At 38.2% G+C, this 11,358-nt stretch overlaps 1 protein-coding gene across 1 annotated transcript; it reads right to left on the bottom strand.

The window, feature by feature from the left end:
* Positions 1–556: 556 nt before the first annotated feature.
* Positions 557–10,985, bottom strand: LOC123563838 (WD repeat-containing protein on Y chromosome-like). The gene is made up of 4 exons (XM_045356901.2): positions 10,607–10,985; positions 5,655–8,767; positions 1,880–2,097; positions 557–1,216 (listed from the first exon to the last, which is right to left on the bottom strand). Exons 1-4 carry the CDS (start codon positions 10,929–10,931, stop codon positions 988–990), a joined length of 3,885 nt encoding a protein of 1,294 aa, XP_045212836.2. The 5' UTR covers positions 10,932–10,985; the 3' UTR covers positions 557–987.
* Between the last annotated feature and the right edge of the window lie 373 nt (positions 10,986–11,358).

Here is an 11,358-nt window from a genome sequence, read left to right as displayed (position 1 = left end):
TTTTACAGGGATGTGAAGACTACGATATGTGAAAATATGGCCAAACCTATGTTATTCCGCATAGCAATATTACGTTTGCGTGAATAAAAACAGGCGTTCCGTGGTCTTAAAAGCACGTGAGACCTTGAACGTTTGACATTCACACAAATCAGCTAATTTCGTAATCAGTTAGACATTGCTAATCCAACATAAATCCTTCACACGTTTGGCTCAGTTTGAATGTCGAGTCCATTGATTACTCCAAGACTACGTATGAACCCTCGATTAATTTGCGATTTTTTCACTGAAGTAAGATAGTGGTATAACCCTTAGCATGTCAAATTTCTAAAATGGACTGGTCCATCATTCGATTTGGGTAATACTATTTATTATTCGAAGGGGTCATGGTGCAGACTGGTCTTGGTATGGACTGGTCACAAAGGCAGAATCACTTGCCGCCAGCAGGCTAAAGTTTAAACTTCTTGACAGTTTGACTGAGACATCTGATAAAATCCGCTTTCTTAATTATTGTAAATATCAAAAAAAAAAAAAAAAAAGGATATTGAGTTCAATTAAGTATGAACATTGTATACGGTAGACATATTTTATTTTGTCTTTAAAATATTTTCATTATTTACACCATGAGTCACATGCGTAATATCAGCAATAATGTAACTACATGATGATGCAGTTATAAAATAGATACATGGTTAGCTATACCCAATATATGTATAGCAATATGTAAAAAAATGTATGGTCAACATGAAATAAAAATGTAGAAATTCCTCTTATACAATATTACAACTTATGTCACAGGTAAATTAAAACAAATTCTATAAAAATCATTAAAACTTATTGAATTTAATCTTCGCTTACATTGTTGTTCATATTTCACTTTTTATAGTTTCTAAACATTATTTGTACTGTTCGGAAAGCTGTCTGTCAAATTAAGATTATTCTACGATTGACGGTAATTTTGAGACGTCAGCACGTGAAGAGTTTCCTTGGCTACCGCAAGACAAAGTGGACGACGCCCGACGACGCCCGTTTGTCACATGGGTTCTCATCCTCGTCGAAACTTTCCGAGAGGTCAGCATGTGACTCATCACGTGCTTCGTCGACTTTAATTTCCGGTTGTACGTTGTTCGAAGACGCTTTGCTGTTGGGTCTTGATTCCTTTTGTCGTCTGCCACGTGCGGATAATGGACCTTGGTATTTATCAGCAACTTTTTTGATTCTGTAAATTCAAAAGCAAACTATCTTACTTTCTTAGACTGTTTATTTATATTCATTCTATTTATTGTCAAAAAGTTGAAGATGACTGTATTGGAATTTGAATTTAAAAATTTCATCTGTTTTGCCTGTTCAGTCTTCTAACGAAAGAAGATCATACATCAGTTTTAAACAAAGCAGATTGTCATAAGTTCTGTCTCCGAAATTTAGCTCTATTTATGATTCTTTCCAAAAATTGACTTACACAAGCCCCACTAAAGAATTTTTTTTTGTTATTTTTTTCACGTATGGCACAAATATACTTCATAAACTGGAATAAACACAAAGTTTCTGGTTGTATCAAAAGAAATTGACATGTGATTTCATTGATGCGGTACATTCTCTGATGTAGTATTTAGCATTAATTAAGTAGTTGGCATTTAACATTAAATAATTGGAATTTAGCTTTAAATATTCAACTACAGCATTTGGCAATTAGAATGGCATACAGGCGATATTGAGCTCGCGCCTTCGGGAAGTGTAAACAGCGGATAAAGATTTGAACACCTGGGTCCAGTTCTGGAACATTCAATATTTTGCGGCATGTCATTTAAGATGATTAGGACGTTAATAAGCTTTCGTATATTTACTGATAAAAAATGCATTTTCGTTTACATGTACGATATACCTGCTGGTTCTGAATCTCTGTACCGGTGGACCTTGTTTGTTCACTATCTTGTTAAACAACTGTATTATGGCAGGCACTTCCGGCTTCTTCGGTTTTATGCCTCGCAGTTTGTTCAGAGCCATGTTCATAGCCCGACGAGCTTGTATTTCCTTCATGGTATCAGTCAGTGCTTCTACAGGCGAAAGGTCAACAAACGGAAGGGTGTGGTATACAGCAACCTTAAAGATGTTTATATTAAGGATCATGTTATTTGTGTATTCATTCGGGGACCCACTGCTCCACAAAATATAATCTATATACACAATTGCTCATAAGGGGTTAATGAGAGAATTTCTCGAGGGGTTGCCATGTTTGGAAATATAAAGTTTACCTTTCACAACCCTTTGGATGTCCATATTCTGTTGTTGTTTTTTGTGTTTTTTTGGGGGGGTGAGGGGATTACTAGATTATATTTGTTACGGTCTACAATCAACAGTGTCTAACTAAGAAAACGAAATCTAGGCGGTCAGAAAATCCGATGCAACCCAATCATCATATGAGCCGCGCCATGAGAAAACCAACATAGTGTGTTCGCGACCAGCATGGATCCTTATGGTTTCTCTAATTGCAATAGGCTTTGAAAGCGAACAGCATGGATCCTGACCAGACTGCGTGGATGCGCATGCTGGTCTGGATCCATGCTGCTCGCAAACGTACTATGTTGGTTCTCTCTTGGCGCAAAGGCATTTTTTACAAAAAGAAAACGGCCGCTTTTGCGGTTATCTACCCGAACGTAAAATTTAGCCCAAAACATATAAAAAATGGGCAGATTCCGGATGAAACAACGACAATGGCAAAGGATTGACTAAACGCAAGTTACTAACACTACTATTGTTTAAATGTTCAAAAACAGGGAAAATACTAGTAATTTAAACCGGGGACTAACAAACGAAATATTTGCACAGTAATAAAATAGAAAACATAAAATACATAAAACGCCAGTGATAATAATATACACTGGATGGAGGGTTTGATGGTCAAGACTATTGACAAAACTGTTGCCTGGTGTGGGAAGGATGGAGGATCAGTGGCTTTGACTATGGATCGTCAATCTGTGTTTTATTACATGACAGTTAACTGTCTAATTTTTAAATTTTGACTTGTTACCGCAGCAAACAATATTTGTTAAATACAGACAGACCATATAGCATAAACTATGGACCGGCAATTTCGCTTAGAATGTGTTGACCGCCGGAAGTTCCGCCCTCTCGTTTTCGAGAAGAAGTGGTTGATAAGAGACGCCGCGTTAAATGGGGTCTTTTAAATTTTGACCCAGAAAAATTTCAAAAACTGTAGTTGTCAACGTCGTCAGAAAATATATTATTTTCATCATATACATTTGTACATGATTGAACCGTGGACCTATGGCCTCCGTGGAAAATGGATTAGTAAGCTGATTTCGATTCTTTTGCACCTCACCGATGTGGGTTCGAAACTTAGCTGGGAGATATATAATTTTTCATGAAAGGAAGCTTTCAGTTTGCTTACAGAAGGTTGGTTGTTCTACCTCCACCGTAAGCCTTTACCCTGCTAAATTTATAATTATACCCCCACAAAACGAAGTTTGATGGGTGTGTGGGGGGCAGGGGGGGGGGGGGGGGGGGCGGAGGGTGGTATATAGGAGTGAACTTGTCTGTCGGTCGGTCTGTCGGTCGGTCTGTCTGTCGGTCCATTTGTTTTATGGTTTCCGGATGATAACTCTTGAAAGGCTTGACTGATTTAAATAATATTTGGTACACAGATGTAACATTAGAAAATACAGGTCAAGTTCGACTTTAGGTTCAGTAGGTCAAAGGTCAATGTCACAGTGACCTTGAACAGTTAAATGGTTTCCGGATGATAACTTGAGAACGCTTGGACCTAGGATCATATATTTTGGTAAAGAGATGTATCATCATAAAATGCAGGAAATGTTTGACTTTGAGGTCAGTAGATCAAAGGTCAAGGTTACAGTGACTTGGAACAATTAAATGGTTTCCGGATGATAACTCTTGAAAGGCTTGACCGATTTAGATAATTTCTGGTACACAGATGTAACATTAGAAAATACAGGTCAAGTTCGACTTTGGGGTCAGTAGGTCAAAGGTCAAGGTCACAGTGACCCTGAACAGTTAAACGGTTTCCGGATGATAACTTGAGAACGCTTGGACCTAGGATCATATATTTGGTACACAGCTGTATCATAATAAAATGCAGGATAATTTCGACTTTGAGGTCAGTAGGTCAAAGGTCAAGTTCACAGTGACTCAGAATAGTTCAATGGTTTCCGATGATAACTTCAGAAAGCTTGGGTCTAGGATCATAATTTTTGTACACAGGTGTATCATAATGAAATGCCGGTCAAGTTTGACTTTGAGGTCAGTAGGTCAAAGGTCAAGGTCACAGTGACTCAGAATAGTTAAACGCCCTCGTGATATAATTCCTTCGCATCTGAACTCCAAACAGTGATTTATTCAGCGACAAATCACCGACGAGATATATTATTTCGATTCTAACACGTTATCAAGGACTTTAAAGTACACCATGTCGACATGCATTAGATAGTTGCCCGTTTTCAATCGGGTTCTTTTCCAGCGCGCCGTTACGCCGCTTGACGCTGTGACGTAATAGTTGTGACGTCAGAACAGTGAATTGTTGTTTAATAAATCACTGTCTCCAGCCTTCTTTGTTTAATAGGAAAATGAATCGGATCGTGTTAGAATTCTGGATGATAACTTGAGAACGTTTGGATCTAGAATCATAATTTTTTGTACAAGGGTGTAACATGATAAAATACAGGTCAAGTTTTATTTTGAGGTTAGTAGGCCAAAGGTCAAGGTCACAATGACACAAAATAGTTAGATGGTTTTCGGATGATAACTTGAGAATGCTTGAGCCTAGGATCATGAAATTTGATAGGGAGGTTGGTTATGACCAGCAGATGACCCCTTTTGATTTTTGCGGTCAAAGGGTCACAAGTCAAGGTCACAGTGACATTTAAAACAGTTTTCGGGCAATAATTTCAAAACAGTTTGGAATATGATAACAAAACTTATTAGGGAGGTTGGTCATGACCAGCAGATGACTCTTATTGATTACGAGTTCCAAAGGTCAGAGGTCAGAGTGACCTGGAACATTGATACCTTTTCTGGACAATAACTTGAGAACGCTTAGGCCGAGGATCATGAAACTTTATACGGATGTTGATCACAACTAGCAGATGGCTTGTATTGATTTTGAGATCAGTAGGTCAAAGGTCAAACAAGTTTGACTTGATATTGGCTTAGTTCTGTGACAAGGCCATGATGTGTGGGTATAATTCGTCACTCCTGTGACAGCTCTAGTTTGGACTGTTCTATCATTCAGTTTGGGCAGTACCATTTATTATTCGAAGGGGTGTTCACTGAAAATTACCTGACTGAATAGCGAACAGTGCATACCATGATCAGCCTGCACAGACGTGCAGATTGATCTTAGTCTGCACTGGTCGCATCACATGCCTCCAACAGGCTAAAGCTTAAAAGCTATACTGAAAGTCGCCAAATAACCTGAATAATGTCGATGTGTTTCTAAACCCCAACAAATAAATCGTCACGAATTTTGATACGAAATAATTTGAGGCCGGATAAGCGCCTTTAGCTTCACTGATTTCAGAGGAGCTGAATTAAAAGAAACGCATTTAGAAAGCTTCAAAATATGAGACTGTTAGAAGTTATGAAAACACAGACAAATCAATGAGTTATATAAAAGTTCTCACCGTGCCTGGCGTTTCAATAAATTTAGGCAGTGTCGGTGGCATCCTGTGTCTCATTTTCTTCTTGTATGACTTTCCGAGAATGTTACTAGTCCCTTCACTGTCACGTGCATCTATCACTTCAATTGCTACGTCCTGCAAGTGGTCAAATTGTTTCTTGAGTCTCTCAACACCTCGATTTTTCACTATACTTATTGCACTCTGCCACATTGGTAATTTTCCACCGTGCATAACCTTCAACGTCCGGGCAGAGCCCGCTCGCCGGATGTCGTTAGGAATCTGGGACAGGAAGTACTCGTTCGTGACAATATTCGGTAACGTCGGCCATTTTTCACCACCGAATGTGCCAATGTACTGTCCATTTACTGTCCATATTCGAATGCTGCAGTCTGCACTTCCGGTAATAAGAAGCTCCCGATCTGTAACGTAGTCAACGCTGTGAATGCTGCGGATGTGTGCTCTGAAAGAATTCACCAGCATGGGGTATTTCAGAGTCCGTTTGGGATCGCTAGATTCCGGAGGAGGTCGGCTTGCAAACACGTTCTTCAAATACGCTGGTACCGTGTACAGCTGCTTACTTTCTTGATAACTTTCAGCACGGAAGAACGTAAACTTACGCCGTAAGAAGTCGTAGTGTGCCTTTCGTTCAGCGGAATTCATTTTCTTGCTTTTGCAGTAATCACGTATGTCCCAGATTTTGATATACCCTTCAGTATCACCAGTAAACAGGTAACTGTCATTGGTGTCGGATTTTATCGTGAATACGCTTTCACCAAGCCTGTGGGCTGCATTGAACTGTCCAATCAGTCCACCCTCGTGATGCATGGACCAGAATCGTATCCATCCTTCTGCACCACTTGTGACAATGATTGCCGTATCTTTCTGTAGAGGCTCTCTTGTGTCAAGGAATATTATTTTCTCCACTGCCGATTCATAACTCTTACACACTTTGTCGTATTCGTTCCGAGAAAATTCAGAGTCACTGTCAGAGTGAAATGAATGAGGATCCAGTGCCTGCAATAACGGATGCTTGCATCCCTCTTCTTCCTCAAGCAGACCCTCAGGAAGAAACTTCTCCAAATCACTAGCTTTAAAATTGTTTAATAAACCGGCCCGGCTTAATTTTGCTTTGCCTTTCTGCCACTTAGCACCGCTTTCGTCATCATCATCAACCTCAGACTGAGTAGCTTGGATGTTTGTTTCATTTTTCACAGAGCTTTTACGGCGAACTTTCCCCCCTTCAGTGATTGGTTTTACACTCACAAATGCATTCAGACGACAATAAACCTGTCCGGTCTCACGTGACCAAACTATGATATCCCCGTCGTAGGATCCTGTGACGATCATGTTTGGCGGGAAATAGGCGATTGACAAAATGTCCTCTTTATGTTGCATTTTCCAATTCTTTCTATGCTCTTCTCCACCACCATCGACGTAAATGTACACCGTCTTTCCCCAGCCGGAAACGTAAATTCTATGTTTTGTACATACTATTCCTGTGACGTCAGAGCTATCCGGAAGTGCAAAATTTTGCATAAGGGAACCATTGTTGAAATTCCAGACATGAACAGTACCATTGCGAGCGCCTGTTACCAGCCGGCGGCCATTATAATCGAAACAAAGAGCCGTAATTTCTACAGGAATCTCTACACCTCGTTCGATTGTACTATGGGCGTTGACAAACTGCATTAATTTGTCACCAGAGTTTGTATCCCATACACTAACAACAGAATCTTGGCATGCACTTACAACCGACCCAAACACTTTGCTGTACATTGCGGCAACTACAGGTTTGTTATGAGACATCGTCTCCGAAAATCCCTCCTCCTCCTCGCGATTTTCTAACATTACAATCTGGTTGGCTGCTATGAGCATAGTGCGCATGGCGGCGTTGAAAAATACTGCAGAAACCGGAAATGTATCTAATTTGACCATCCGTCCACTAATATGCTGCAAACAGGTCTGATCGCGGAGCTCGAACACACGTATTGAGCGACCTTTGTCGATGCTGATCACTTGGTTTCTGTTTTCATTTATAATCACGTGATTAACTGGCTTGGTGTGACCCTTTAGAAGGACGATAGCTTTATTGTTTACATAAGGGTTCCACACACGGAGCATATAATCCATCCCGCCCGTGACAATTATATTAAGTGAGTGTGAATAATCAAAGCTCAAGACGCCTTTGTTGACCTTAAAGTAAACACGTGTTTTCTTTCCAGCAAAATCGCCGAAAAAAAGTGCAGTTTGCGGACTCTGGCAAGATGACAGGAAACAGTCAATATCAGGGAGATATTGAACCTTGTTAACCCAATCCCCATGTATATTTGATATTTTTTGTGCCCTAACACCAAGCACAAAGCCTTTCATTACTTCAGGAAAGCTAACTCTTTTGCACGTGTTTTTCTTTCCACCGGTGGCGCCAAAAAGTCCCCCGCGAAGAATAGAATCAAACCGTATGACGGAAACGCTTCCAGCTGTATCGCCAAAAAGTAGAAGCGCGGTATTCAGATCATTTGGACTTACCCAGTAGTCCATTGCAGTGATACAATTTTCGAAACCCGTGACGTTATATCGCATCGTAAACTTCTTTCCTGCGAGGTCGAATATGATGATGTCACGATCGGTGGACGTCAGAGCCAACATATTGACGTTATACATGACTACCATGTCTGTAAACCAAGGCTGGGTGTTTCTGTTCTGAAAGTGATTGGCATTGTAATACTTCAAATTCCTCATGTTTAGACTCCAAATTCCAAGCAAACCTTCTTTACTGAGCGTTACGTATTTGCCGGATGTGAAACAAGTCTTTGTACCAGTTTCGCACGTTTTTCTCACGTTTGGAAAGAACATAATTTTGACAATAATATCCCTATGACGACTGTCAATCTCACGAGTTTCATTCGGGAAGGGTTTCTTTCGTAGCATTTCTATCATTAATGCCTTCTCCTTGTATTCTAAAAGGTTATAGGTCACATACTCTTCCCAGTCTACCACCCCATCACAGTTGGCATCAACTTTCATGAACAGCACTTCTATTTCTTCTTTCGTATTATGGCGGCCGACCGTCTTGTGCATTGCTTCCTTAAACTCGTCAATGTTGAGACCAGTTCTATCTGAAATGTGATAACATAGATTTCAAATTACTATAACTTAGTCCGTTGCAGTTGGTTTTTCATGTTTGCTAGAATCAGATATGGGGTGGTATATTGATTTTAGTTTTGGATTTATCACCGAATCCCTTTGTATGGTATTTTCATTGTGAATTTTAGACAATTTAATACACCAAGTACTTTTAAAACCATAATTCTATTTGTTGCTTGATCCTTATAAAACTTTTAATATATCATAGTTAGCTTAAAACAACATTAAAAAATGGGGAAAAAAGACGAAATTTTACAAAGGTGTTGTCTTATGAATAGAAAATGTTTGGCTGTAAAATTAAAACATCACAATAGTTTAAAAAGTAAATATACGTTACTACCCTTGAAATGATGAATATAATTAAGAAATAATTTATAGCAAAACAGTGCTTTATTACTATTTATACACGATGGGCGGTTATACGTCGGGCGTAATAATTTCACGAGGGCGCAGCCCTCGTGAAATTATTTCGGACGACGTATAACCGCCCGAGTGTATAAACAGTGATAAAGCACTGTTTTGCTATAAATTATTTCGATTCTAATAATTATGTTCTTTATTGTAATATTTTTATCAAATATGATGGAACTGTTTTTTCGCGCAAGCATGGCGCCAATATTAAGTATTTGTTAAAACACGCCAGGACCGGAAACGGTAATACGTCTTGCGGCAGAATTCGGTTCGAGCGAAAATTATTGCGAATTATTCAGCAAAGCGAATAACTAATTCAGTATGTGTATAAATTAATCAAAACATTTGTGCAATGTGACATTTCGTTTAAAACATGTTATTAAGTAAAATATTTTATGAAATTTGAAAGCGCTATTTCTTGATGCGCACATGACGCTAAATATCACGTTGACGTGACGTCAACATAACATCGTTGTGATGATTAAAACATTGTTAGTCATATTAGAATTTATATTTTAGTCCTTGAAAACTGAGCAGAAAATTTCGAAAGCCACTTTAAGCACATATTAGTATAAAAATCTTAAGTATTCTGAAAATCTTTACATTGAATAATGATAATAGTTCATTAGGTGAAAGATATGCTCTTACCACAAATATTTACTCAGACTGTAAAATCCATAATATCATTTGAATAAAATCACTATTTTTGACAAAATAATGTTAGTTTTGACGTTACATGGTTTGCATTACCGTGAAGAATTTAATGTTTAATCTGCGGTGGTAATATGCATCTTTTTATCAATATCTAAATTTATTTGTTTCTTTTGAAGTTATCTTTTTAATTGTAATACAAAAACAATGTATATGTATGCCTTTATTAATATTTACACTTTGATTTCATCTTTTTTCATGTAATATGCATACCTTTATTATATTGTTTTTGTTTTAATTTATCGTAAAAATATTTTTAAATTTATATTTTTCAGCTTTTTTATTTTGGACCATTGAAGTTATAAGTTATAAGCTTTCTTTGCTGAAAGACGGTTATAAATCTGTTACTACTGTATAGACCTACAAATCTTAGTTTTCAAAAAAGAAACCTTTTCCCTTGTAAAATATAATGTTTATTTCCAAATTGTCATGAACCAAAAAATATTTTAGGCAACAAACTGACATTGATAAAGAAGTTTTAAAAACAAAACCTTCAAGTAGCAAGCCCTGGAGACCTTTTAAAATTACATTTTATATTTATATATTTTTATCTTGCAAAACAAAATCAAAAATGAAGAAAAGCTTTGTTACATGTTCATTGAATCAGACAGAAAATATATGAAAAATTATCACCAAGGATAGGATAAAAAGATAAATAAAATGTTATACAAAATATTTGCATTACATACCATCTTCTTCTGCAGCTATAAACATTTTTTGCAGACGACTGAAAAGAACTTCAGCATCAAGTATTTCTTCAGGGTCTGGTGTTTCTGGTAAATCGCCACCGGTGTTCCTGCGGTTAATCAAGAAATCTCGACGCATTGCCATCGCTCTACTCGTGCGCCGCTTTTTGGAATCTAACTTTTGTGACACTGATTTCGCGGCCCCTCGGCCCTCCATCGCCGTTGGTTTCAAGGACATCCGTTTTGTTTCCTGCACTGGAGCTAGAGGTTGCTTTAATGACATCCTACGATGTTCCTCCTCCATCGCATTCATTGGAGTAAGTGACATTTTTTACATCCAGAAGTCAAGACGCCATTTTGGTTATGAAACAAAGTTCATGTGACGTCGCGTCTAAAGGCAATGTGTTTTCCCGCCAACCGCTCTATCGGTATAACGTCGTTACTTTGCCGAATCCCTATTCATCAAGGTTTAATTCTGAAATGCAGACGTAAGACGTTTATAGTAAATCTACACTGATACAATTTTGCTCATCCGTCTGCAGTTGCACAGTGTCATTGCAATCTGTGCAAATTTAATAATAACAGATTAAGCATTTAAAACTTTTCAGTTTCAGACTTAAAACGCTGATGAATACGGGCCCTGGGTTATTCACATGCAGGCTACAGTATGCTAAATTTTAGTCATGAATTTTTATTAAGGATAGTCCATTATTGTCTATTACTTTTTCAAATGATGAAAGCATAACACAGTCATT

The sequence above is a fragment of the Mercenaria mercenaria genome, chromosome 2 (genome assembly GCF_021730395.1).
Source record: "Mercenaria mercenaria strain notata chromosome 2, MADL_Memer_1, whole genome shotgun sequence".
NCBI lineage: Eukaryota > Metazoa > Mollusca > Bivalvia > Venerida > Veneridae > Mercenaria > Mercenaria mercenaria.
Note: the sequence above shows the minus strand (reverse complement) of the source record. Positions and strands in the feature narration are given on the sequence as shown.

What these genes read in the sequence shown, in the direction of transcription:
- LOC123563838 (XM_045356901.2), bottom strand. Translation starts at nt 10,931, where the DNA reads ATGTCACTTACTCCAATGAATGCGATGGAGGAGGAACATCGTAGGATG. An exon ending in TTATTGAAACGCCAGGCACG is followed by an intron (nt 2,098 to 5,654) that starts GTGAGAACTTTT and finishes AACATCTTTAAG; the next exon opens with GTTGCTGTATACCACACCCT. An exon ending in CAGAGATTCAGAACCAGCAG is followed by an intron (nt 1,217 to 1,879) that starts GTATATCGTACA and finishes TTGAATTTACAG; the next exon opens with AATCAAAAAAGTTGCTGATA.